The following is a 27,777-nucleotide window of genomic DNA, read 5'->3' on the forward strand; positions in this document are numbered from 1 at the left end:
GGGGGTGAGCCCTCCCCACCCCACTTCATTTTTTTAAAGACCCAGTTTTATTTTATTTATTTACCTGTAAAACAGTTTTCGACCACATGGCATGTGGGATCTTAGTTTCTGGACCAGGGATCCATCCCATACCCTGCAGCGGAGGTGAGGACTCTTCACCACTGGACCCTAGGCACGTGCCCACCCCCACCTCAGGCACAGCCTCTCAAACCCGCTGCTCCTCCGAAGGCTGAAAACCGAACTCAGTTTGAACAATCTGCAACTTTATTCCAGAGCAGAAATAAGTCGTTTCCTAACAATAAATATAAAAAAATAATAAATTAAGGTTCAAAAAAAAAAAAAACCCAACAGAACAAAATCATTAACACTGACAGAGTAGTAAATGGTGTCTGAGCGGGTCTGGGAATGTCCAACACAGGCGCTGTCTGCCCCGAGCCCCAGCCAGTCCCCCCGCTTCACACACATCCTCTCCACAAGGTACAAAATATATAGATATTTTTTAAAAATCTCCACACAACCAAGCATCCTGCGGGGGCCCCAGGGGAGCAAGTGTTCGGCCTGTGGGGGCTGAGGACGGGGCTGGGGGTGGGAGGACCGCGCTGGGTCTTGCCCGCTGAGTGTGGCTCCTCCTCGTGTTGGCATGAGGTTCCTGCTCCGCCTCTGGAAGGCAGCAGTCAGTGAGGCGATGGTCACCATGGTGATGGTCACCGTGGCGATGGCCAGCGAGGTGATGGTCACTGTAGCGATGGCCCACGAGGTGATGGCCCGTGTGTGGGTCCGCAGTCTTGACGGGGGTGCTGGGAATGCTCCGGAGCCGCTGTGTGCGTGGAGGCCAGGTCAGTCCTTCGTCAGCGAAGAGGCAGCCAGCCCAGGATCCCTGAGCATCTCCTCAGCTCAGGCCAAGGTACTGTCAAAGACCTCCCCGCAGCAGAGGCCTCAGGATGGCGTCGACAAAGAAAAACTGGAAATAAATACGGTCCCTGGTGGCCCAGCACGGAAGGAAGCCAGTCTGTTTCTTCAAGTATTCTCAGCAGATGGTTCGCAAGGGCCTTCAGGGCTCAGATGGGGACCCCCACCGTGTTCACCTGGTCCTTGAGGCCCAGTAGGCTGTAGGCGATGCGCTTCTGGTGGCCGGGCAGCCGCACCCCAATCCTCTTGATGTCGCTATGCAGGGCGAGACAGGAGGAGACAGTGAGGGGCCGCTCTGAGAAGGGGGGCAGCCGTGGGAGGGATGGGGGCGGGGAGAGGGGGGGTGTGGGGAGCACATGGGGAGGGGGGCGTGGGGAGAAAGGGGAGAGGGGGGCGGAGAGGGGGTGGTGTGGGAAGAGGGGGCACGTGGGGAGAGGGGGGCACGGGGAGAGGGGGCAGGCTGGGAGAGGGGAGCGCGTGGGGAGGGGGCGGGGAGATGGGGGCATGGGGAGCTCGTGGGGAGGGGGGCGTGGCGCCTGGGTGGGGGCTTCGTAAGGAGCGCCCACGCCCTACAAGCCTGGGACCCCGACAAGTTCAGAAATGACAGAGCACTGAGTGCAAGCTTTTTTTTTAATCAAATCAGCACAAAATCCGTAGGTGCTGTTTTTGCCCTCATTTTGCAGATTAGAAAACTGAGGCTCAGCAAGGTGAACTGACTTGCCCAGAGGGACATAGCTGAGAGGTGGAAGAGCTGAACAAGCCAGCTGAGAAGGAAGGCCGTCCCCTCCACCCTGGGTCTGTCCTAAAAGCCCAGCTAAGGCTCCTCCCCAGGCAACACGGATGCCATCGGTGGACGCCAGGGACCCTCGGGGGGGCCCCTGAAGGCTCTCTGCCCCAGGTCTCTTCACAGCCACCGCCTCGTTTCACCCCCACTCCTCCCAACTCTCACAGCAGAGGAAGGCCTCAGGAGAGCCTTACTGAGGGGCCGTGGGTGCTTGTGTGTCCCACTCTGTGGCCCCGTGGACTGCAGTCCTCCAGGCTCCTCTGTCCTGGGCCTCTCCAGGCAAGAACACTGGAGTGGGCTGCCATGCCCTGCTCCACGGGCTCTTCCTGACCCAGGGATCGAACCTGCATCTCCTGCATCTCCCGCATTGGCAGGCGGGTTCTTTACCACTAGTGCCACCTGGGAAGCCCCCTGAGGGGCCATCAGAGGTTAAAGTTATGCGGGTCTCTAACAGGACGGGCTTTCCCTTTAGGAACCCCGATTTCCTCACCTGTAAAATGAGGCAACTGTGCCTAACTGGAGGGTGGGAGACCCTGGAAACTGGTGGCAGAGGGGAAGGCAGCATCAGCGCTGGCAGAAAGACGTGCCCAGGGACCCAGGGTCCTCTGCTGCCTCCCCCCAAGACCCTCCATCCCCTCGTAAAGCCACTTACATGCCCAGGAACCCTGGAGCAGACCTTTACTGCTCACGCTGGGAGCTTCCCCCTTCACCATCCTCACCCATCAGCCCCAACCCATGAAAACACCCTGGTTTTTATGGGCCCTCTCCTGGGAGGGAGCTAATTACATGGTGCAAGCAACTCCGGAGACACGACTTTCCCACAGGCTCTGGGAGCCCCTGGAGAAGTGCTGAGCTCGGAAGGGCGGAGGTGTGGGAGGGCAGCCCCGGGACTGCAGTAGGAAGGCCCGAAGTCAGACACCTGGGAGAACTTCCTCACCCACCACAGCGGCGCCACTGCTAACCTGCACAGCGGAGGGTGCTGAAAAAGCGGCACTGCTTTCCCCACATAGAGCGGCTGACGCCTGTGGCCTCTGGCAGACCATCCAAGTCTGTTCCTGCCCCAGCCTTAGATGCTGTCTTGGGAGACCCAGGGCAGGCACCCCCTGGATCAACTCCCATCACAGGGGTGGGGACGCACACAACCGAGGCCACCATTTTCCTGAGCCCTGGCAATGCCGGCCCGCTCCCCTCCGGGGGGGTTCAGAGGCCACAACCTGCCCAGTGAGCACCTACTGTGCACTGGCCACAGGCAGCAGGAGACAGGAGGGCGGAGGGAACGCGGCCTGATCGTTCATCCTCTCGACAAACGTCCCATCAGCATCAGGCTGTGTTGAGGGCACGTGGAGACTGGAAGACCCGTCAGCCAGTGCCCCCAGACCCCAGGATGCGGTGGGCCACAGCCCCAGACACTGCAGAGGCCCTTTGTTGGACTGGGTATTTTTCTGGGGTGCAACACCTATGACTTCCATTAGCTCCCCGAAAAACATTCAGAACCACTCACTAGTCTAGCTAGAAACTCAAGTGATCCCAAAATAACATGGCGAATGCTCAAGCTGAGAAGAGATAGCCACTGTGGGACCAGCCACAGGGGCTTCCCAGGTGGCTCAGTGGTAAACAGTCTGCCTCCCAAGCAGGAGGCACAGGTTCAATTCCTGGGTCGGGAAGATCCCCTGGAGAAGGAATTGATAACCGGCTCCAGTATTCGTGCCTGGAGAATCCCATGGACAGAGAAGCCTGGTGCGCTACAGTCCAGAGGGTCGCAAAGAGTCGGACACGACTGACTGTGCACGTAGTGGGACCCCAGGGGACTGAGCAGTCTGCCCCTTGGGACGGGTGACGGATATGGACTCAGGGCAAGGGTGAGGCACTGGAGCCGAAATCCACATCCCATCCCAGGAGGGCTGACTTCTGAGAGCAGCGCAGAGCCTCCCGCTGGGACCCACAGCATGTGTAGACACAGCCTCCAGGGTTAAAAAGTACTCTGAGGTCCCCCTTTCCCTTGTCTAATTGGAGATAAAGACAGGGGCAGCGGCATGAGTCACACAGGCCCCGGGCCGGAGCACCAGTGGGGCTGAGAGAAGGTGGGGGAGCGTGCAAGGACTTCCTGCCTTTATCCAGGCCTGCTCAGATCTCAACACACACTCACCCCCATCGGTCCAAGACAGCCCTGCTCCCGCTCATGGGAAAGAACTGGCCTAGGAGCCCCACCGGGCTATTTCAGGAAGCTTCCAGGAGCTGAGTCTCCTGTAAGCACGTCTCCCTGACCTCAGTTCTGCTCACCCGGCAGAGAGGCTCTGCTGTCCTCAGTGGGGCCCCGGGAGGGCAAAGCGGCCACTCCAGGCTCCCAGGTTAGAGGAAGCAGCCGAGGGACCCTGGTATTTGCCCACGGGCTGTGGGTGGAAGGCAAGAGAATGGAGGAAAAGGGGAGCATGACATGGATTAAGCCCCTACTGTGTACCAAGTGGATCATCTTCATTACACCCAAGAAGGGAAACGGAAACCAAGGCTCAAAGATGAAACCTAACCTGACAAAAACCACCTGCTAGGAAGTGGCCAGGGTGGGACTCGAACCCAGCTGTGACTGCAGAGCCCAAGCTCTGGACCCTGCAGGTGGCTGGCGATGCAAGATACCCATCTCACAAGGTTACAGCACAGGGAACTGTATTCAGAACCACAATGGAAAAGCATACAAAGGAAGAATGTGTGCGTGGACATCACTGAGTCACTTTGCCGTACAGCAGAGGTTGGCCAGCATCGTGCATCAACGAAACTTCTATGTAACAAAGAAAGAGATCTGTCTCTTTTCTCCACTTTTCCATGCCTCCCTCGGGTCAGCTGTCCCTGCCTGACTCTTATCCGGGCTGTCCCCTGGGACAGGCCAGGGCTAGCTCTGACAGGCCTTGACCAGCAGGTCAGAAGTCCAGCTGAGCAATTTATAGAGGCCTTGGAGAATGTTCAGACAGAGGCCCTAGCCCCAGAACTGTGACCCAGAACTGCAAGGGGCCTGGGTCAGCCCTTCCCATGTGATTCCCAAAGCCTCTCGGCCCCGAGGCTCGTTTCCTCCACGACCTTGGGCCTGACACAGCTGGGAACTACCACTATTTTTACAAGCACAAAAGGCCAAGAGGACAGTGTCTTCTCCCTCCCGGGATAGGAAGAGGTGTCTGCGCCAAGGCCGTGTCGGGAAGGGTCCCTGATGCTGGAGCTGGGAGGAGAGGAGAGCTCCCGCAGGGCAGAAGCCGGGGCAGGGCTGGCGGGCTGGCACTACTTGCCACGCTGGACCACAGGGCTGAGAGGCAACTGTACGAGGAGAGGGGCCAGGGGTGGGAGGGCGGCGCCCCCCCCTCACGTCAGCCAGGAAAGTGCAAGCCCTCTGCCCAGTCTGCTCAGCATCCTGGAGAAGAACGGTGCGCCTCACTGGCTGTGTGACCTCGGGCCACCTGCGTCACCTCTCAGCCTCAGTTTCCCTACTTGTTAAGTGGGGGGGGGGGGGGGGTAACAATAGCCTCTATTCACGAGTCAAATAGGGAATTCAACCAGGTGATGGCTGTGAAACAAAGTCTTTCTTTTCTCAGCTATAAACTGTGTGACCTGGATGGAGTAAGCCACGTAACCTCTGAGCCTCCACTTCACTAACGACCTCCACGGTTTCTGACCTCTTGAGCCTGACTGCCCCGGGCTGGAGTACCCCTAACGGCCACGGAACCCTGGGCTGTGTTGTTTCTCACCGGCCACACGCCCTGCCCACTATTACGGTCAATAGTGGGGCTATTGACAGGAGCCACCTGCCGAGTTATCACGAAGGCTGAGTCAAAGTACGCAAGCACATGGGCTTCCCCTGGTGGTCCAGCGGTTAAGACTTCATGCTTCCAACGCAGAGGGAACAGGCTCAATCCCCGGTCAGGCAACTAAGATCCCACAGGGTGCGGCCAAAAAACCCAACTTTGATCTGTACAGTGAGGATATGTGCTCTCCGTAATATCTAAGTTATAGCAATAAAGCATTTGAAAAAACAAAACCAAGTGCTCAAGCAGAGCTGGCACATGGTCAGCCTTCAACAGATGCCACTGTTACGATTACAATTATTATTTTCTCACCGGAGCCACCTAAGTGCCCAGGACTGCTGGCTGCTGGCCTGGTTCTGCCCTTCCTGCAAAGCCACTCTCCCGGAGAGAGAAGGAGAGAGAAAGAGACGAGGGGCAGAGCAGGGCAGGTAGAGAGAAGAGTGGGCAGTGGGAGAGCTGGAGGCAGCCTGGGGTCTCGGCGAGGCCAGGCGGGGCAGGGCCGGAGCAGACTCACTCGCTGGTCATCTGCGCCACCTTCTCGAGGGTGCTGTAGCCGGCCACGAGGAAGTGCTCTGTGTACTGCTGCATCCTGATGGACTCCAGCCACTCGGACACCGTGCGGAAGGGCACGCCCTCTGAGCCGCTGGTGCTGGGCAGCCGGATGGACACCCTGCAACAGCAGACACCAGCCTACAGGTGAGCCCCCGGAGCTGCTCCTAAACCCCAGCAAGCCACCCAGCTGCCCCGCCTGGGTTTCCTCATCTGGGCGATGGGCAAGCCAAGTCAGGAAAGGCTCCAAGAGACAGCCCTGGTGGGCCGGGAGCACTCAGCGTCTCTGTCTCCTTCCGCCCCCTGCTTCCACTGAAAGCAGCACCAGTTACCACAAAAGAACCAAATGTAAGAGACTCAGGTTTTCAGAGCCATGGTCCCAGCCTGACCATTTGCCAGCACATAAGACACTTAATTGCCCCGTGTCTGTTTCCTCATCTACAAAAGGGGGATAATTACAGGACCATCTCCTAAGCTGTCTAAATGAGTTAAAACATGCTAAGCACCAGGCCAGCCCTTTTACCACACACACATGCTGACTGCTTCCATTAGTATCGCCTGAGCTACCCTGGTCCAGGCTAAGTAATGCCCACGTGTCACTTCTGAGTCCTTGCACCCCCGCCCCTCACTGCCTGCCACACTGAGGTGGCTCAGGAGGATGCCTGGGGGGCCGCCCTGGACCGAAAGTACAAACTCACCGGGGGTCAAAGTCAGCCAGGGTCTTGAGGGAGTCGGGGGCACGGATGAGCTTGTCCAGGATGCTGACGATGTCGGCGAACTTGGGGCGGCGGGTGCGCTCCTGCTGCCAGCACTGCATCATGAGCTGGTAGATGGCGGAGGGGCAGTCCATGGGCGTGGGCAGCCGGAAGCCGTCATTGATGGCCTTCATCACCTGGGGGTGGGCAGGGTGGTCAGGGTGCCTTCACAGCCCCCAGACTCCCATACAGTGGTTGGCAGAAGGAAGGGGAGCCCAGAACAGAGGGGACGGGTCTCCTTTCTTGAGCCTGACACACAAACTTCGGTGCTAAGAGGCTATGTCCAAAGGAGGCAGGGTCCCCTGACTGTGCTTCCTCCTGGGCACCAGGCCAACAGCCATGCCGTGAGCCCTGTAGCCAGCCTCTTTGTGGTCTCCAGGTGCCTACACACTGCCCCCTTTAAGCCTGAGCACTCTTCCCCCTCTGTGTCTTCACCTGGCTGCTGCCTTACTATGCCTCAGTCTCAGCTGAGATGTCACCTCCTCTGGGAAGTCTTCTAGGCCTCCTGGTTGCATGAGGTACCAGGTACTTGTACACACAGACACACAAGCGCACACATATACACACATGCATGCATGCACACACACTTCCCCCACCCCACTACTTCTTTCTTTGATCTCTTGCTAAGTGTAAGCAAGGACTGGGTCTGAGCCTAGCACTCAGCCTGACACACAGTAGGCCCTCAATAGACATTCACTGAACCAATGAAGGGCCGTACCAGATGAAGACCAACCCCCCAAACTCTTCTCTGCCCAACCCCTGGGGTTTGGCAATGAGTAAAGGCTTAAGCCCAGGTCCGGATGGGGCTGGGAGGACGAGGGGCCTACCTCGTGGTTTGACAGCTCCCAGTAGGGCCGCTCCCCGTAGGTCATCACCTCCCACATGACGATGCCATAGCTCCACACATCGCTGGCCGAGGTGAACTTGCGGTAGGAAATGGCCTCCGGAGCTGTCCAACGGATTGGGATCTTGCCACCCTGCAGGGACCAGGCCGGTCACGACTGTCCCTTCAGCACCCCTGGGACGATCCCAGTCAGGGCCGCACTCCCCGGAGACCCAGGCCCCAGGTGTGAGAGGGCAAAGGCTGCGCCAGCCCGAAGCCCCCGTCCTGGCGAGAGCCGCCGAGCACTCACACTCGTGGTGTAGGTGGCCTCGGGGTCGTCCTCCAGCACCCGGGACAGGCCGAAGTCGGACACCTTGCAGACCAGGTTGCTGTTGACGAGGATGTTGCGGGCGGCCAGGTCGCGGTGGACGTAACTCATGTTGGCCAAGTACTTCATGCCGGCCGCGACGCCCCGCAGCATGCCCACCAGCTGCAGCACACTGAACTCGCCATCCTTCTCCTGCGAGGGCACAGGGCCTCAGCCGCCAGCCAGCCACGCCCACCAGGACCCCGGCCCTCCAGCAAGGCCACGCCCACCGGGACCCAGCCCCCAGTCAGGCCACGCCCACTGGGGGGACACCCCCCCCAAAAGCCAGGCCACGCCCACCGGGACACCAGCCTCCAGTCAGGCCACGCCCACTGGGGGGGACACCCCCCCCCCAAAGCCAGGCCACGCCCACCGGGACACCAGCCTCCAGTCAGGCCATGCCCACTGGGACCCCAAGCCTGGCCACGCCCACCTGGGCCCCCAGCCCCCAGCCAGGATCCCAGGGCCCCACCCGGGCCCACAGTCTCACCCGCAGGAACTTGTCCAGGGCCCCGTTCTCCATGTATTCGGTGATGATCATCAGGGGTTTGTCTGTGGAGGTGCGCACAGGTGTCAGGGCAGGGGAGCAGCTCTCAGGAGAGGCCCTACCGGGGCCCCCAGGGGGCAACCCCTCCCGTCCCGTACAGGTCCCCCACCCCCACTCCGGAGCCAGGACTCACACTTGGAGACGACGCCCTCCAGGCGGATAATGTTGTGGTGGCTGAACTGGCCCATGATGCTGGCCTCGCTGAGAAAGTCCACTCGCTGCTTCTCCGTGTAGCCGGCTTTCAGCGTCTTGATGGCCACAGGTACCTCCTTCTTCCCCGATGCCTTCAGGGTGCCCTTGTACACCTCCCCGAACTCTCCTGCAGACAGGCGAGATGGGAGAAGCGCCCACGTCAGCCCGGGCATCGGGCACTCCCAACCCGCCCCAGACCCCTCCGCGGCGCGCATCCTCACCGGCTCCGATCACCTTCTGCCGCGTGACGCAGGACGGATGGATCTCGGTGGTGAACTTGAGCACAGCCTGGTTGGGGTCCTCGTAGGTGTGGGGGTCCACATAGGTCTTCAGGGGCTTCAGTTGTTCTAGGAGGGGAAGGAGAGGCAGGGTCACAGACAGCTTGGGGAGGGGAGGGGCCCCAGAGCAGGGGGAGGAGGAGGTGATGGACCAGGGACCCCGAGGGAGGCCCATCGCCTGGCCACAGACCCGGAGGCGTAAGGACCGCAGGAGGGCAGCAGGGGTCGCAGCTCACCTGACTTGGAGAAGTAAACATCCTCCGAGGACTGGCGTGTCCGCAGGCTCTTCCTCCTGTGAGATCCCATGGGAGACCAGACACATAGGGAGCTCAGTGACCCCTGTCTCAGAGCCTCCTGACCTCGGGCAGAGGGCGTGGGGAAAGCCAGGCAGAGGAAATGAGCAAGCTGGCTCCCTCCTTGGCACCTACACCCTGTAATGGCCCTTAAGTGGCTGTAATGCAGGCTTCCTTCATTACAGCGCCCGGAGCTTCCTGCCCGTGTGTCCCGAGGAAGTACGGACACGCCATTCTGATGACCACTCTGCCCGGAGCCCCCGTGGCCCCCCAGGCCCTGTGCGGAGCCCTTCACAAGTCACTGCATCTTCACACACACACACACACACACACACACACACACACACACACACACACACCCCGGGAGGCAGGGACTAGATTCCTATCAACCTCATTGTCCCTCAGGAAACAGGTTCTCATCCCTGTGTCCCGCCTAAGTCCTTGGGGAGCTCAGCCACGGGTTCCCACAAACCTGCGGTGGATGAAGAAGCCAATTCCTGCCAGCACCAGGAGCAAGACCACACCGACAGCCACACCGCCGACCACTGCCATGTTGCCAGACCCTCCCGTGGCTGTCGAGGGGAGACCAGACGTGACAAAGGAGCCCCACACTTCAGACCATGATGATCCCCTGGTTGTACTTAGAGCCCCAGACACTTGCTGGGTGCCTCTATTACTGACGGCCCATGAGGGTATTTATCCCATTTCACAGATGGCCAATGAGAGGCCCTCCCCAGGGAACAGAGCAGGTGTGGGGGACTCTCTCCACAATGTAGGATTTGAACTGGGCCTGTCAATGCCAGAGCCTACATCCTTCTCTTCCCACAACACAGCCCTGAATACACGGCCCTGGTTCCCCCCCACCCTCCATCCTGCCCCCTTCCCAGGCTTGGGGCTGACCCATGCAGGGCCATCCGAGGCCCCGGCTGACCAGCAAGGGGGCGCTTCTAAGTTCTCTGACCTACTCCCTCCGCCCAGGATGTCCCGGTGGTGTCGGGACGCTGGGCCAGCCTGCACCCCAGGCCCCGACTCACACAGCGTCTGGAATTCGTGCACCTTGCTGCCGGCACCCTGGCCCTCCTGCGTCAGCGCCTGCACCTGCACCAGGTAGATGGTGTCCGGGGCCAGGTCGTCCAGCGTCACGGAGAAGCCTTCCGTGCGGCGCACGTTGTAGCTGTTGGCGTCGCCCTGTGGGTGTTTAGCAGTTGGAGAGACAGACCGTGAGGACAGGCAAGGGCGGTCAGCTCAGCCTGCCAGAAAGCAACTCCAGATTAGCAAGGTTAGTCTCTGTGCTAGCAGGCTTGGTGCCCTTCTTACAGAGGATGCAACTGAGGCGCAGAGAAGCGAAGTGACTCGCTCCAGGTCACAGCCAGCAAATGCAGGACCCAGGACTCAAGCCCAGGTCTGCCTGATCTCCAGGACAGGGCTCTCCTGCACCCGCACCTCTTCCAGGGATTCCAGAACACTGCGTCTTCTCTCCCACAAACCCCTGCTGGCTGGCCTAGGAGAGGCAACTCTCAGGAAGACCCCAGACCCCATTTGCTTCTCCAGACGACCGCGTGGTGCAGGGAGCGCCCCTGTGCCCAGCCCCGGCCCTGCGTGCGTCACCTTCTTGCGGTAGGTGACTTCATACTTCCACACACGGCTCTGCTGCAGCGGAGGGATGGCCCAAGAGACGCTCAGCGAGGTGGTGCTGCGGCTCTCCAGCTTCACCTTGGGGGGCTCTGGGCGGGACAGCGGTGGTGGGAAGGGGTGTGAGAAGCCACCCAGGGGCAGGGGGGCACTGAGGGAGCACCCAGACCCAGTCCCATCCACAGCCTGACCTGGGGTTCTCAACTTCCATCCCCAGAGCACAGAGCCCCAGCCTGGGGCCCCAACACAGGCTGGCACATCAGGGGTGCCCCACGAGTGTTTACGAGTGCATAAATACTAAAAGGAGAACAATAACGTCTCTATGGACCAGGTTACATATAAGGACTTATTAAGTTCTCTCAACAGCCCTTAAATAACCCCCATCTTACAGGTGCTTCCCTGGTGGCTCAGGTGGTGAAGAATCTGCCTGCAGTGCAGGAGACCCGGGTCTAATCCCTGGGTCGGGAAGATCCTCTGGGGAAGGGAACGGCAACCCGCTCCAGCATTCTTGCCTGGAGAATCCCATGAACAGAGGAGCCTGGTGGGCTACAGTCCATGGGGTTGCAGAGAGTCGGACACGGCTGAGCCACTGACACTTTACAGGTGAGGAAACGGGTTCAGAGGTCAAGGACTCGCCCACAGTCACGGAGCTCAGAAGAGACGCCAGGGGCCGCGCCTTTGAGCGCTCCGTGCTGCCTGCCTCGGAACCCAGCGGAGCTCTGGGTCACCATCCTAGGGAAGCCCCCCACCTGGGCGGGTCGCACGGGCATGGCCCCCAGCCCGAGGCACTCACCAGTCTGGTTGATGCTGACGCTGGCCGTGCGGAAACTGCGGGTGCTCACCAGGCCCGAGACGCCGTTGCGGGCCTCCACGGTGAAGGTGTAGTTCATGTGGGGCTCTAGGTCACTAACGGTCACACTGGTGCGGGTCAGCCCCAGCGGCGGCTCCGAGTAGCGCACGCTGGCCTCGCAAGGCCCGCACTCGCCGGACTCGGGCCAGCACTGCTCGCAGGAGACACTGTAGGTAACATCCTCGCGGCCCCCGCTGTCCTGGGGGGGCGTCCAGCGCAGCTCCACCTTGGCGCCCATGCCCACAGCAGTGAGGTGGTGCGGGGCGGACGGGGGGCCTGCACAGGGCGGTGTGGGGAGCGGACAGGTCAGCATCAGCCACCACCCCCAGCCCGCCCGCCCTGACCCCTAGGAGACTCACGCGTGCAGGGCAGGGTCAGCGGGTCCTGCGGAGCCCGGAAGTAGCCGTCCTCACACTCGCAGGTGGCGGCGCCCTCAGAGGATGGCAGGGTGTGTGCAGGGCACTCCAGACACGGGCTCTCGGACGCCTCGGGCTTGAAGAACCCCGGCGAGCAGGCTGGGGGTGCGGGGACAGAGTCAGCTCAGCCTGCTCCCAGACCCAGCGACTCTTCCTCTCCCTTGCCCTGGGCCCCCAGGCAAGTCACTGAGCCGCTATGGGCCAGTCTGGTCATTGGCGAGAGTGATGACAAAATGCGTGGTAAGCACCCAGTTCAGGCAGGGCACCCAGAAGTGCCTGGCCAGCCTGCTCCAAACCTTTGCAAACGCCCCCAACGGGCTCTTATAAGAAATGCCCCGCCCCCACGCCTGGCGTTCAAGGCCCGCATCTCAGCCTCCAGCTCCCCAAGAAGCGGCCTGTCTGCTTTACCTCCTTGAGTCTGTGCAGGCCAGCCTGGCAGGTCCCACCTGGACTACGAGCCGCCCAGGCAGTAACTGTCTTCTTCCCCATCTGTGTTTGTTGACTGACGATCACCACCCCCAGCCCAGCTCCCCAGCAGATCAGCCAGGAGCATCAGGGTGTCAGCTTTGCGGGTGCTCCCGCCACCCTGAGGCTGGACCGCCTTCCTGTCCTGGGGCTGGCCCCAGGAAACAGGAAAGGCCAGACCCCCAGCATTTTCTCTGGATCTGCTTTCAGGGACCGAATCACTTCCTCCGCTCACAAGGGCCGCCAGGAAGCAGCTCTTCCTTCCCTGGTGGCAGGTACGGTCCCAGCCAGGCAGGGGAGAGTCCCAGAAACCTCATTCCAGAGGCTTCTTCCTCCCATTGCCCTATCCTGCCCCGGCCCCAGGTCCCCTTCCTGGCCCCACAGGCAGGAAACTACCCAGACACTGCGCAGGGCTGTCCCGGGGCTGAGCAGCTGCTGAAGCAGCCAGAATGGGGTGGGGTCCCCCAGTGTCCTCTTCCCCAAGCCTACAATTACTGTCCCCCACCCTCAGCTTATTCAGTGGGAAGACACGGAATAAGACACCTCTAGCTTCAGTGTCATGTTCATCAAACATTGATCCTTGGCTCTTATGTCCAGCCCTACACACAGACCCTGTGAAAGTGTGAAAGTGTTAGTCGCTCAGTCGTGTCCGCCTCTCTCTAACCCCATGGACTGTGGCCCACCAGGCTCCTCTATCCATGGGATTCTCCAGGTAAGAATGCTGCAGTGGGTAGCCATTCCCTTCCCCAGGGGACCTTCCAGACCCAGGGATTACCCAGGATAACGCAGGCTTCCTGTATTACAGGCATATTCTTTACCATCTGAGCTACCAGGGAAGCCTGAGACAAAGCCCCTGACCTCAGGGAGCAGGCGCACAGGACGATGCCCACCAGAAAGGGATGGGCAAAAGCCTACAGGGGTAGAAACAACCTTGGCCAGAGGCTGGTGGAGTCAAATGTGGGATATTTCAGCCAGGGCTTAGGAGCTGAGTAGGAGTTCAGCAGGGCAGAAGTGTTGGGGGGAGGAGGAGTTAGGGGTGAGAAAGAGCAAGGCTAATGGGAAGTGTGTGTGGCTTGGTGGGCACAAGTCTGGAGAGTAGCAGGGAGTAAGTCTGAGCCATCTCAAGGGACAAGCTTGAGAAAGGCCCTTACTGTCAGATCAAGGAACCGGGACTTTATCCTAGGGGCAGTGAGAGCCAGTGAAGGTTTGATGTAGAGAATAATGGTACGGTCAGATCTATGCTGTTGAAAAAAGGTGGGGACAGTCTCCCTCCTTGTCTAGTTCCCTATGCAAGCAGAGGTGGGGAGTCAGGGGAAGGAATTAAAGGACACCTCCCCGTTAATGACTGCTTGCCGGGGCCCAAGGGGACTCTCCTGGAAGCTGCTCCCTCCTCTCCTGCCTGTCCTGCCACGGCAGAATGTCAACACAGGCCCTGAGAGAGCTTGGGCACACACCACAGGGGAGGGGGCTTGTCCAGGACGGCGCAGCCTGGAGCCCGTCACACGCAGCGACCACTGATCAGGAGCTGCTCTGTGCCGCTTCTGGCCCAGGCACTCGACATTCATGTAGTCGTCACAATAAGTGTTATCAGACCAGGTGCTGTAATGATTCATTCCACTCTGGAGGTGAGGAAACTGCTGCTCAAGAGACGTAAAACACCTTGGTCAAGGTCAACGAGCTCCTAAACAGGAAACAAAAACCTAAACCCTGGATACCAACCTCAAACCCCCCTCCTTTCCCCACAAACATGTCAATTTGGAGCAAAGAGAAATCAAAGTTCTTAAACAAGCCCAAAGAGCGAAGAGCGAGGAGAGGAGGCCCGACCGCTACAACACCAGAAAATCCCAAGATAGATTTCAGAGTAGCTAGGGGAGGGGGGAGGGGGTGACACCTCCTAACACACGGCACCTCTATGTCCTTGGGGAGAAAACAGTGACATCACACCCAGGCCACGTGGGAGGGGGTTGGTCGGGCCCACCAGCGTGACCTCCTACTTCAAGGCCCAAAGGTTTTCCAAGTCTCCAGTTGCATTTAAGGAATCCCTGTGTATTTTGCTTTCTTCCTCATTACTTATCTGTTACAATACAAAAATAGCTCTCTCCTCCCCCAAACCTACAAGTAAAAGTGAGACTTCAGAAAGCTGGGCCCTGTTTATCCTGGGATCTCAACTCCCCCAAATGCCCTGACTTGTCTGCCAGAGGGGCTTACACCCTGGGTGAGTACTGGCTGCAGGTGGTCCAGGCCCCGCAGAATCGGGGTGCTCAGGGGCCCCCAAGAACATAATCATACCCCCCAGCTCAGGCCCTCAGGCTGGGGAGGGACCCCAAGCCCCCACAAGGCCTTCAGCACCTGTAAACCCCACAGGGCCTCTTGCTCCCCAGGGGCTGCTCCCCGGCCCCCCAGCCCCAGGCCAGAGGAGGAAGCAGGAGCAGAGGCGGGCTCCGGTCTGTGGTCTCTGAGCCGGGGGTGGCCCGCCTGCTGCCGGCAGGAAAGAGGGAATTTGGAGAGATTTCCGCTGGGCATGTGCCAAAGAATAGCAGAGAGGCAGCTCCAGCAGGACATGTGCTAGCCTGACGGGAATGAGCTGCCCCCTCCTGCAGCCGCAGAGCTCCACGGGGCCTTCCCTGGGCCCCACCAGAGTGTGCCCTTGCTCAGGGGCCCCAGAGTCCACGTGTCTGCCACTGGTAGGCCCCGGGTCTTCCTGATCTTCCAGGGTTGCATTTCCTGGCATTCTGGGCAGACGAGTGGGGACAGGGGTCACACACTGGGTGGTCACACATTCCCAAACATAACTCACACTCACAAAATACCCACTGTCCCTTCACCCATCAGCAAACTCCTATGCATCCTTCAATACCCAGCTTGAGCTCCTCTACACAGCCCTCCTGGACTCTCCAATCTCTGGCCCCCTTCTGACCATCAGGGCAACTCTTACTCAATCTTATGTTTACCAAACAGCAACTGAGCACTTCCTACGTGTCTGGCACAATGCTGGCTGCTGGGAGACCATGGCAAGAAAAACAAACACCGCTTCTGCTTCAGGGAAATTTACACCCCTGGCTTTCAGACTCCTTCTGGAATGATTTCGGACCTTCTATGAGACAGGCAGCTGGTGGGGCGCAGAAGTGGAATCCGCTTTCCCTGTGTCCCCTGGCCCAGCAGAGGGCCTGGCACACAGCAGGTGCTCAGCTAACGTCTGCTGACTGGACAGATGAATGAAAATGTGTCCAGAACCTACATGCTCATTACAAATGGGCTCTAGGGCCACAGAAACGAGCGTCTCAGTGCCCAGGAGAGTGTTGGGGGATGGTGCCCAGGATGCCACCTGCCCAGCTCCAGATCCCAGCTCTGGCACACCCGTGGGGAACTTCCCTGGCCCGAGTCCCTGGCAGGCCCAGGCCTCTCTGAGCAGGGGAACGGGGGCAGGGTGGCTGCGCCCAGGGGTGTACCCTGGTTTTTCCAGTTCCCGATGCCCGCCCCTCAGGTGGCAGCGTGGGATGACTCAGGGACATACACCCTCTGGCGTGACGCAAATCCAGCGGCAGAGCCCCTCCTCCAGGCCCAGCCCCCTCGCCCGGCCAGCGGTGGCACGGGCACAGGGTCAAGAAGGGGCGGTGGCAATCCACCTGTGGTCAGTCACCTACCCCAGCCCAGGCCAGCTGGCCACCACGTGCGCCACCCCGGCCCAAAGGCACAAAGCCTGAACTTTGCCCCACACCTGACGGGCAGCAGTCAGCGACCCCGTAAGTTCCTGACCCTGCAAACGCGGGTCCCCAGCGGCCCTGTTCCCACACATCCCGGGGAACATTCTGTGGGCACATTCCTCCACCAGCTGCGATAAGCCAGACTCCGCCTCCCCGGCACCAGCCTTTCATCTGCTGTTTGCTTTCCCTGACTCCTTCCTTCCGTTCCGGGACCCGCTGCTCACCTCAGTGAGGGAGGAAGAGAGGGCCCCCCACGGAGGTTTTGCGCTCAGTGTGAGCTGAGGGCTGGGCGGGGGGTGGGGGCTGCCACGGCTCCAACCCCCATTCAGGCCAATAGAAACCACTGAAATAAGGCCAGGGGCACTCCCCTGGGAGGGGACAAACCCCCAAGTCACAGATCACAGACCACCACCCGCTCAGCCTGGGGATCAGCCCCTGCGTGCTCAGGGACATCCTACCTAAGGACCCCTTCAGCCAGAGCCACTGCCTGCCTAGGGGGTGCCTCCTCTTCAGCTCTGGACCCTGGGCCAGGTCTCAGCCAGTCAGGTGCCACCCATGCAGAGGTCATCCCATCTGCAGATTGCCAGAGCAACCCAGGTTCTCAGGAGGAACCACAGCAGAAAGTCACAGGAGGTAGGCTTTGAGTGCTAAGGCTCCAACCCACCCATTTTACAGGTGGGGACAGTGAAGCCCAGAGGGGATTCACCAAGGTCACAGGGCTTGCAGGTAGAAAGCTACATGCCAAGGGCACTTGAAGACAGTGCACTGCCCTCCCCATGCCAGGCCCCAGCTCCCTCACTCACTTCCTCTCCCTGGGCCTCAGTCTCCCCAACTGTAAAACAAGGGGAGTGCTCGGGCTCTCTGGGTTGTTTGTGAAGGCAGAGGAAACTTTGCTTGGGAAATGCTCAGCATGGGATGAGGTGTCCACGAACTGGGGGACAAAGAGACTGGAGCGGGGAGGGGCTGGGCCCCTCAAAGGAGCAAGGGCTCCCAAAGAGGGACCTCCTGACCCCCAAGCCCCCACCCCCAGCTGCTGGACCGAGCCTCTGGCCCAAGCTGCTGGCCACCTGCTCACCTGGCCCGCAGTCCCCGGGCCGAGGCGCCAGCTGCCGTGCCAGGACAGGAAGCCGAGACAAACAGGGAGACAGAGCCACCCCGGGGGACATGGCGGTCAGCCTGAGCGGCTCCAGCGTCCCCGAGGTAGGGCTGGGGGCGGGGGCACTGGAGGGAAACGGGCTCATTCCTGACATAGCTCAGCAGAGCGCGGCTGCCCGTGCCCACCTGTCCACACAGCACCTGGGAGGTGGCTCCCTTCCGCTGTCCATTTAACTCTTTCCTGAGCCTCCTGGGGAGGGAACCCTGGGGAGGAACTGGCAATCACCTGGTCCGGATGGCCTCGGCCTGCCCAGCCCCGCTCTGGACTTGGCTTGTCACCAGTAAAGCCCCAGCGGGAGCCTCTCGGTCCATGGCTCTGCGGAGGGCAGGCGGGGAACAGACCCTGCAGCTCCCTGTTTCCTCTGTAACATGCTCAGGAAGAGCCCCCACGCCAGCCCCCTTGCCACCTGTGCCAGGACCTGCCACCCTGCTGCCCGGGGCGTCCATCCGGGCCAGGCGCTGACTCAGGGATTCCAGAGGAGCTGGCCACTTCCCGGCCCGCCTCCTGAGCCATCCTCTGGCCTGGATGTGGCTGCGTCGGCTAGATCCAGTCCTGGGGCGACTGGTCTCAACTGTGTGATGCCAGGCAGGTTTTTTCACCTCTCTGAGCCTCAGTTCCCTGTCTGTGAAATGGGACGGGCAGCAGTCCCGCCTCTCAGAGCAGCGGCACAGACCTGCAGGAGCAGGTAGATGGAGCGCTTGCCCGGGGCAGCTCCAAGCTCTGCAGCTGGGTCTCCCCCACCATCAAGGTCCTGGGCTGCTGGGGAAGGTCTGCAGGGGCAGAGTCGCCAGGCTGGGGGTTCCCAACCACAGAGAGGGCCCCCAAGCCACACAGAAGGGAATTTAGGGAGAGGGACTCCAAAGGGGAAAATCAGGGCAACAGGTGGCTGGTGGTGCAGAGGGTCCCCCGACCAAAGTCAAAGATTCCGGTCCTGGAAACCAGGCCTCCCTCCTGGGGTGACTCAACTTGTCACAAACAAAGCCTGAGAGGCCCTGAACCCCCGCTCCCAGAGAGGGAAGCCCGACCCCCCTTCCTGCAGAGAGACACCCCCCACTTCAACTGTCCACTTATCACGGACTGGCCTGAATCACCAGCCTGTGGAAAGTTTTCAGCTGCCCCCCACCCCCCCACTGCATTCCTGTGTGAGGATGTCATGGGGAGGAGTCTGCTCACCCAGGGAGGCCTCCCCCCCACCCCCGCCCCTGGCAGTCACTGTCTGAAACCCGGGGGCGTGCACCTGAGGTCACCGCAGGCAGGGCCAGCTAAGGAGCAGAGGACAGCTGGGAGGACAAAGGGCAGTGGAAGGGCCGGAGCAGAGACTACGCCACAGGCAGAGAGGCTCTGAGCAGACTTCTCATTTGAGGCTGTAGACTGTATTAAGTAAGGTTCTGAGGATTGGCTCTAAGAGGCAAGTGCAGCCCGTGAGAAAGGACTTCAGGGCCCTCCAACACCTGAAACCCAGAAAGATCCATGGTTACTAGGTAAGAATACAGTCTGCTAGAACAGTTGAACTTCTCATCTTTCAATCAGGAAGCCTGAGGCCAGAGGTGAGACATTCACCAAAGGTCACTGGTCGGTATGTGTAAGTGCAGGCCCCGAACCCCTGATTTCTCAAGACCCCGCTTATCTCAGCAAAGAAGCTCCCAGAGCCAGCCAAAGGTCGGCCCACATTCCACAAATGCCCTGCCCTGCAGCCATTTCCAGAAAAAGTCACCACTGAAAGAAATCCACGTTGCTTTAGCGCGTTCCGCTATCACAGGCCTGGCTGTGCCAAGCCATGACCTCTCGATGAGAGCTCAGGCCCTGTGCCCAGACAGTCTGATGATGCCGGCCCCGTCGTCATCAGCAGAAGCCCCAGTGGGCTGATCTGGGTCCATTGCCCGGGGTGGGGCAGGCAGCGAAGGCAGACCTGAGCACCCCTCCCAAGCAGGCCTTTTTCAGAAAGCCCCAGGTGATTCTCATGTGCGGCCAGGGAATGCAAATCCTGGGTCCACTTCGTTCACCTCCAAGAACCAAAGAGGGGCCTGAGCCCCAGAGAGGTTCAGTGACTTGCCCAGTGTCACACGGTGAGTCAACAGAGAAGGAACCAGCTCCTGAGCCTGAATGCACTGTACCCACCGTGATATTTCATAACAGAAGATCAAGATAAACTTCTGGGAAGAACCAAAAACAACAATCACACTTAAAAACACTTCTGTGTCAGACACTGACCTAAGCATTTTATGAGTACTAAGTCATTTGACTGTCATAACAACCCTACAAGATGGGCAGTATGTTCACCTCCATCGTACAGATGAGGAAAGCCGGACACAGAGAGGTTAAAGAACTGGCTGAGTCACACACCTAAGTGCAGCACAGAGATGCGAACTCACGCACTCCTGTCTGGGGCCTTCCCTGCTGCTGGTCAAACAGTAAAGAATCTGCCTGCAATGCGAGAGACCTGCATTTGATCCCTGGGTTGGGAAGATCCCCTAGAGAAGGAAAGAAAGGAAAACCCACTCCAGTATTCTGGCCTAGAGAATCCCATGGACCCAGGAGCCTGGCGGGCTACAGTCCATGAGGCTGCAGAGTCAAGACACAACAGAACGAGTAACACTCTCACTTCCACTCCTGCCCGAGAGTCTTCACTCACATTCTGCACACTGTCGGTTTCTCAATGGATTCATTCTCGTGAACGAGTGAATACAGCCTAGGAAGCCTCTGAGATTTCCACTAACAGAACCACCCCATGTCAGAGCAAGGACAACCTTACCAAGGTCCCCGGCTCCAAGAGCAGAGACTGGAGCCTGGGAACGCGGCCTCCGCCATGCACTCTCACTTACCCTGGCAGGCGTCCTCCACCTTCTCATAGCCCGCCTGGCACAGGCACTGGCCAATGGGCACCAGCCACTCGCCGTCTACGGCGCAGTGCATGCGAGGCTCCTCACCCCCGGGGGGGACCGCGGCGTGCTCCACACAGGTGCCCGCGACAGTGGCCAGGGCGGGCGCGTCGGAGCCAGCGATGGTCTCGGGGAAGCGGGCCAGGCCCTTGAGCAGCTCAGGGCATTTCTTGTAGTAAACGCGCACGGACAGCAGCGCCACGCAGGCGCCCACGTCCTGGAAGGCCAGGTAGAAGCCCTTACGGGTGAGCGGCCCCACAGACCGCTCCTCCACATTCAGCTTCACGTTGCGCGCCTCGAAGTCACTGCTGCCTGTGATCTCGTCGGGCGCAATGGTGTCGATCTTGGTGAACTGGCGCTTCTGGAAGTTGGTGCCGTAGTCCACGTCTGACTCGGCATAGTAGAGGTTGAAGGTCTCCTTGCAGGAGCTGGCGCCTCCAGGGAAGCTGTTGCAGTCCCGCACGGTGAACTTGAGCTCGATGAAGATGCGCTCGGCCTCCCCGCGGTAGACCCAGTTGGTTCGGAGCCAGTTGTCCTGGTCGCCGGCCACCACATTGCACACGGAGTACATGTAGATGGGCATGTCGTTCATGATGTTCTGCAGGAGGTCCCACTGTGCGGGGCCGAAAGGGGAGTGTGGGCAGGGAGGCAGGCGCCCAGAGGCATCAGCCAGGAGGTGGACCGGGCGCCAGGCTCTCCGCTTCCTGCCAGCCTCACTCTCAGGTCCAGGAAGGGGCTCCAAGTCTCCCTCACACGTTACCAGTGGCTGAACTGGATCTGACCCCTTGGTGTGCCCCCTGACACCGGTGCCGGGGTGCTAAAACCCCTATATTAGACAGTGAGCTGAGGATGGAGGCTGGGGGTCCCATGTGACCTGAGGCAGACGGCTTTAGCCCTCTGAGCCTCAAAGTCCCCATCCTGCCATGGGGGCCAGAGCCACTTCACAAACTTGCTGTGAGGATAAATGACAGAACGTCTACCAAAACTGAGCACGCTGCCTGGCATGGGTGACAGGCACACAAGGCAACTGGTATCACCACCACCACCATCATTCACTGTGTAGGCGTATGTGAGTGGGAGGGAGGAGTCGGGTCAGGAACAGCAGGTGATTCCGCACCACTGCTCAGATCACTGCTCAGCCTCCTCCAGGAAGGCTTCCCAGGTTGGGCCAAGGCTGGGGCAAGTGCTTCCCTCAGACTCCCATGGCCTCCATTATCTTAGCACCTACTTGGTGACAACTACATCTTGCTGCCACAGCAGAGTCTGAGCTCCTTAGGGCATTTCTGTATCCCCAGGGCCTACCTCAAATATAGTAAGTACTTGGGAAAGTATTTGTTGATTGAATGAACATATGTATGAAAAAAGCAGAAGGGGCCAAGGAGAAAGGCCTGGGCTGCACTGTGCGACCTTGGCCTCAGATGCCCTTGGGCCTCAGTTTCCTACTCTGTGTCATGACTTGGTTGGATGACATTCCAGGATCCTGGAAATCTGCTGACATTAAACTCCAGGCCTAAGGAGTTAGGGTGACCAGGGCCCAGCGCCCAGCTCACTCACAGATCTGGCCAGCAATGGAAACGGTCTCGAGTACCCCCTGGAGACAGCTCAGGCCCCAGAACAAATTCAATAAGGGGGAAACTGAGGCCCAGAGCATCAGTATCCTCCCCAAGGCCACACAGCAGTCACACGCAAAGCTGGGGAGAGGACCCTGGGGTCTTGCCCACCAGTCCAGGCCATAGCAGGGCAGGGAAGGGGAGGGCAGGGGAGACTAACCGCAGGAGATGAACTTGGTGGAAAAGCAAAACAAACTCAGCCTCAAGCAGGAAAGGGGAGCAACAGCTGGAGAAGCAGGGAGAGAGGCCTGCCTGGAAGGAACCTGATCTGGCTTCCGGGGCTGTAGGGACCTGGGAACACTGTTCCCTGTCTCTAGCTCATCCCTCATCTTCTGGGCTGGGACCTCAAAGACAGGGGGAGCCTCAAACTCCTTCCCTGCCTGCCGAGGGGAATAGAGGGAGCCAGAGGGGGTCCCTCTGACGATCCTGGGGTCCTGTTCTGCTGCGGCCTCCGGCTGTCTCCCCAGCTCTCCCCACCTCTCGGGGCCCTGCCCTGCCCTCTTGTCCCAGCCTGCCTAATTGGTGAGGAGCCTGGATTTAAACCCTGGCTGAGCCACTGGCTCTGGGCCAGGCCCCAACCCCCCCGGGTCTCGGTTCCCCTGTCCCCAGGCCCCCACCCGCCCCAGACAGCTCACCCCTTTGCCGTAGGGCTGTGTGAGCCAGCCGAGCTCCCCTTTAGCTGCAGCGAAATCCAGCAGGACGACTGGAAGAGAGAAAAGAGGGGAGACAGGGTGAGCTGGGCAGCGTCTTCAGAGACCAGCCCACGGTGGGAAAGGCAGGAGCTCCCCAGGAATCCCACATGGCCCTAAAGGCTTCCCCAGCCCCCAAAGAGAGACCCCGCCACTCAGGGTCAGCACAGCCAAGAAGACCCGTCTCTCCAGAATAGGGAGGCAGGGCCCCGGGGAGGACGGGGGCCTCGTCACTGTGGCAGCGCAGGACGGGTGAGGACCAGGCCTCTCCCTCCAGCCACGCCGCCCGCTTGCAGCCCCAGCTGGGCAAAGAGGGCAGAGCTTGGCCCAGCAGGGCACAGCGGCTAGGCCTGAGGGACACCACGCCCCCCTGCCTTCTTCCTGAAGAGGCCCCTCCGCAGCGGTTCACACGCACGCAGGTCTTGGGGACACCCTTATCTGCTCCAGCCATATCCCCCCACCCCACACACAGCACAAAGTACCCTCAACCCCACAAAGACCACACAGATGCACCACACATGTGTACATAACGTGTCTCCTGGCCCTCCAAGAGAGAGCTGTTAACAGGTGGGAATGACTCCAGGAAGGGGGGTGGGGTCGGTGGGGGGGCGGCGGTGTCTGGAAACTGATCTTCCCACCACGAAAGCCACAGAGCAGGCACGACAAAGCCCTGAGCCCACGGGGCCTCCGGGAGGGACCCGCAGACACACACAGCCGGTGCGGCCCGGCCCTGGAGACCCGTTCCTGCTGCCTCCGTCCCTGACACCCTGGCCACTGACCTGCCAGAGGTGTCTGGGGACTGAGATGGAAACCCTTAAAGGGAACATCCAGGCCCAGAGTAAACAGCTGCCTGGACCTCACTGTCCCCAGAGAGGCATCGGAATTCGCGGGAAGGACACGTTGCCAGGGGCTTCCCGAGATCCAGCCGTGCCCTCAAGCACCTCTCACTGCCCACCCCTGGCTTTGCCAGCCTCATAGACTGCAGTCAAGACCCCTGGTGCAGCCACCTGCTCCATTTCCAAGTAACGTCCAGGTAGCTCCCGATAGAAGCAACACTCCCCGGAGGGCCCGGGGCCTGGAGAACAAGCATGACCCTCTGTAAGGTCCCCAGATTCAGAGGAAAAGCCCTGGGGGGGGGGGGGGACCTAGTGCTGACTTCTTCTGGACTCTGAAACATGAGGAACATGGCCCCAAGTAGCAGCATTCCTCAAGGCCTGGACCTGAAAGAATGCCTCTCAGGGTGGAATCCCAGGCAGGTGGAGATGGAGCTGATTTAGACAGATGCGGGGGACGGGGAGGGGAGCCTAGGCAGACTCTGAGAAACCCTTTGCTGAGGGCAGACCACCCCACTCCCCCGGGCCTGGGAGCGGAGTGCTACCAGCTGACCGCTGCTGACCCAGCCAGGTTCTCTAGGAAAGGCCCACAGCCCGGCTGGGGAGAGGAAAGCCAACGTGGCACGAGCCCAAGGCTGAGGGGACAGAGGAGGGGGACTGGGGGGTGGGCAGGAGCAAGGATCTGCTCGGACATGCCCAAGGCTGAGGCTTGGGAAATTCACTAACCCCACTAGCAAATGGAATGTTCTGGCTCCACAGGAAGGAATCTGGGGGTTCCTGGCTCCAGCCCAGGGAAGTAGGAGGACAAAGGTGAGAGGTCCTCAAGATCCGGAAGCCCCGCTTCCCTAGAGGGGTGGGAAGCTGCAGGCTACACTGCTGGGGGAGGGGGCTCATGGTTCCAGGGTGCTGAAGGGTTAACCTGGCACGGAGGGACCCCCACGGCCCCTGCCAGAGCTTACTCCCCTTCCAGCCTGAGAAATATCACAGGGCTCACTGGAGAAGAAAAGAAGCCTTCACACAGGAAGGAGCCCCCTCCCTCCCGGGGGAAATTCCCTAGAGCTGATCACCAGGAACAGGCGCCTGGCCTGGTCTCTCCACCCTGACGGGCGCGGCTTCTCCCTGAGCTGCTTCCAGGGACCTAGCTGGTACCGGCGGGGGCCGGGAGCCCCTCCGCAGGACCTGATGGCTTCACCGAGGCCTGGGCTAAGCTGGACTCATCCAGGGGCCCCTGTCCCTCACCCCACCCCCAGGAAAACCTTCTTCTTGGTCTGAAGTCCCATCGCAAATATCAACCTCGTGGGTCCACCTCATTGAGAGCTCTTTACTCAAAGGCATCATCTCCCTGCTCTCCCCATCCCTCCGACAGGCTGGTTCCTAAAGCAGGGAGGCGGGGAGACTGAGGCTGGGGGACAGGACGGAGAGAGGAACGAAGAAAAGAGGGGACAGGGGACAGAGGGCACACTGGGCTCTGAGAGAACCAAGAGGCCAAGGACTCCCAAGCCTCAGGAGCGCTCTCCAGCCCACCTCCCAGCTCAGGCCAGCAAGCCCTGCACATCTTCTCACATCTCAGGAAAACCCAGCCCAGCACCTGGGTGCAGGGGCCCCGGGCTCTGGAGCCCGAGAAGCCGGATGTTCAGAGCTAACCCTCTGAAGAAAAAGGGATCAGGCCGCCCTCAGGTTCCCAGCTTGTAAAAGGACAGATTCAGGGGCTGCTGAGAGTTTAACAGGCTCCATGGGGCCTCCTAAGGCAGCCTGGTCCTGCGCTTACGGGGAAGGATGAGGGAGAGGAAAGCAGCCTGGTGAAGGTGGAAGGGGCTTGGGTCTGCACCCTCAACCCACCTCCAGGCCAAGGCACCACATCCATGGCATCCCAGCTGGGGCATCTGTCCCCCACACCCCACCACAGGCATAGCTCCCTGGGGAGGCCCTCACAGGGACTCTGGGAGCCTGACCAGAAACCTTCCCTGGACCTTGTCCTCCCCCCTCTGCCACGCACGTCGGGGTGTGGTGGGCACTAGTCATCTGGCTGGGGGGGGGCTCGACAACGGCCCAAGGGCAAGGCTACAGCACAATCACCCATGACACCAGTCCTGCCTGGTCCCCCTACCCCACCTCCCAGGGCCTTCAGGACAGGCCTGCAGTGAATGCGGCTGTCTCCCTCCTTCCTTCCAACCACAACCCCCCAGAAGGAGGAGGACAAAAAGCCGGGGTGGGGGGATATTGAGGGTCACAGAAGAGCCCACCCACTCAGCCTGCAAGTTGGGACCAGGAACCCCAATTGATTAGGGGCGCCCCCACCCTCACCCTCAAAGAGTTCCGCCTGGGGCCTCTTTTACTCCCAACTTGGAACAGCAAAACTTCCAACCCCAGGTGGGGAGGCGGAAAAGGAAGCAAGGCTCAAGGAAACTTCTCACGGGGCCCGGGTTTCCTCTGCACTTCCCTCTGGTGGAGCCTGCGGAAACCTCCTCTGCCCCCGCGGGCGGGCAGACCTTCTCAGTCGGAAACTGAAGCCGGTCTCGGCTGGGTGGACGGGTGGACAGGAAGCGCCTCGGCCAAGGGCACGAGCCCCCGTCCGCTCCGCGACCCCAGCCGAGGCGGCAACGCCCCCACCCACCAGCGGCCCGGCCCTGGGCGAAGTCCGCGCGGCCCCTCACCCAGCGCAGCGGCGGGGGCGGGTGAGTCAGTCCCCCACCCCCCGGGTGCCCGACTCCGCGGTGGCCCTGGGGTGCCGGCTCCACACCTTGGGAGGCCGCGCCCCCACCTGCTGCATTTCCTGGCTCTGAATCACCCCTCGCTCAGAACGCTTCACTTTGGGACTTCCTGTCCGCACTCGCGGCCCGGGGACCTGCCCCCCGAGTCCCGGAGTGCGGGGCGGGAAGGAGGGAGGGCTGTGAGTGGGCAAACTGGCCCGAAACTCCCCGCGAGCTCTCCTGCCCGACTGGAGGCATCGCGGGGCGTGGAGAAAACTTCAGGGGGCTGGGGCTTCTGCAAGGGTGTCCCCGCCGGCCGAAGAGCCCCTCCCCAAAGTGAGTGGCCTCCACAGAAACGCCTTCTCCACAAAATCCGGGCAAGCGGTTTCGCGAACTCAGGTCAACACGAAGCTGAGCCCGCCGGAAAGACCCCCGGACAACTCCTGATCCAAGAGACCCCGCGCCCCCGCCGGGACGCGTTCCTGAAGCCTCGTGGCCGGCGCCGAGTCCCCTTCTCTGCGGCCTCTGAGCCCCGCGCGCCAGGGCCCCAGCCTCTTAGTCCTAGGAGCGCCTACAGCCCGAGTGGGCTGGGGCGGGGGTCCCAGACTCGCCCGGCTCGCAGCTTGCGAGCCCTCCGGACCTCAGCACGCAGGGACAGGAGTTTCCGAAGTGGCGCGCGGGGCTCGGGGCGGAGCAGGGACCGGGGTCGGGCCGCGCGCGCTTACCTTCCTTGCCCTGCGCCGCGGAGGCCGCGGCCAGCGCGCAGCCCCACAACAGCGCGAGGCAGGCGGGCGGCGCCCGACGCCCCATGCCGCGCTCCTCGCTCTCCGCCCGGCTCCGCGCCCCACTCAGCACGCCCGCCCGCCGGCCCCGGTCCGCCTCCCGCCCGCAGCTTCCTCCAGCCCGCCGGAGAGCTTAATGCGGGCGGAGAGCGGACCGGCCCCTGTCCATTCATGCCCGGGTGACGTCACGGGCCACGCCCCCGGTGTCTCCGAAGGGGCCGGGCTGGCGCCCCGCGGGGGCGGGGAGGCTCTCTGGGCCCTCCGGACTCGCTGGCGCCCCCAGGTCCCCGCAGGTTTGAGCGCCTCTAAGAGCCGGTGCAACCGAGGCTAGCCTTAAGGGATCCTGCGCTGAGCCCCGCTCTTATCCTCTGCCACCGGGGCCGAGCTCAACATTGGCCCGCAGGTCTGAGCTGAAATGGCCTAAAGGCTCAAGAAGCAGCTTGACGTCCCGCTTCCTAGTATTTCTGAACTGTGCACCCAACCTTAGGCGGTCAGAGAGAGCTTCTCTGCTCAGGCGCCTCTAAGAATTCAGGAATCTGAGTGCATCCGCGTCTAAGGACGAGTCAGACATGCGTATCACTTAATTCTCCCCGGGAGGTAGATATCATTATCCCTGTCCGTATAGTCAAAGGTATGGTTTTTTCAGTAGTCACGTATGGGTGTGAGAGATGGACCACAAAGAAGGCTGAGCAATGAAGAATTGATGCTTTTGAACTGTGGTGTTGGAGAAGAGTCTTGAGAACCCCTTGGACAGCAAAGAGGTCAAACCCTTAATATTCATTGGAAGGA

At 60.6% G+C, this 27,777-nt stretch overlaps 1 protein-coding gene across 1 annotated transcript; it reads right to left on the reverse strand.

Annotated features, from left to right (window-relative positions):
• Positions 1-242: 242 nt before the first annotated feature.
• Positions 243-27,052, reverse strand: EPHA2 (EPH receptor A2). Its single transcript, XM_061147989.1, has 17 exons — positions 26,932-27,052; positions 22,630-22,697; positions 20,328-20,997; positions 12,124-12,279; positions 11,708-12,040; positions 10,891-11,006; positions 10,317-10,470; positions 9,755-9,854; positions 9,226-9,281; positions 8,933-9,058; positions 8,653-8,838; positions 8,463-8,524; positions 7,916-8,125; positions 7,610-7,759; positions 6,726-6,919; positions 5,993-6,148; positions 243-1,164 (listed from the first exon to the last, which is right to left on the reverse strand). The coding sequence occupies exons 1-17, from the start codon at positions 27,014-27,016 to the stop codon at positions 1,059-1,061; spliced, it is 2,928 nt and encodes a 975-aa protein (XP_061003972.1). The 5' UTR covers positions 27,017-27,052; the 3' UTR covers positions 243-1,058.
• Between the last annotated feature and the right edge of the window lie 725 nt (positions 27,053-27,777).

Source organism: Dama dama, chromosome 8 (assembly GCF_033118175.1).
Source record: "Dama dama isolate Ldn47 chromosome 8, ASM3311817v1, whole genome shotgun sequence".
Classification (NCBI taxonomy): domain Eukaryota; kingdom Metazoa; phylum Chordata; class Mammalia; order Artiodactyla; family Cervidae; genus Dama; species Dama dama.

Bases quoted from the DNA above. Each gene is read 5' to 3' on its own strand.
- EPHA2 (XM_061147989.1), bottom strand. From the start codon at position 27,016: ATGGGGCGTCGGGCGCCGCCCGCCTGCCTCGCGCTGTTGTGGGGCTGC. The intron at 20,998-22,629 runs GTGAGCTGTCTG...GGCCCCGCACAG, and splicing joins CACAGCCCTACGGCAAAGGG to TGGGACCTCCTGCAGAACAT. The intron at 10,471-10,890 runs GTGACGCACGCA...AAACACCCACAG, and splicing joins AAGTCACCTACCGCAAGAAG to GGCGACGCCAACAGCTACAA.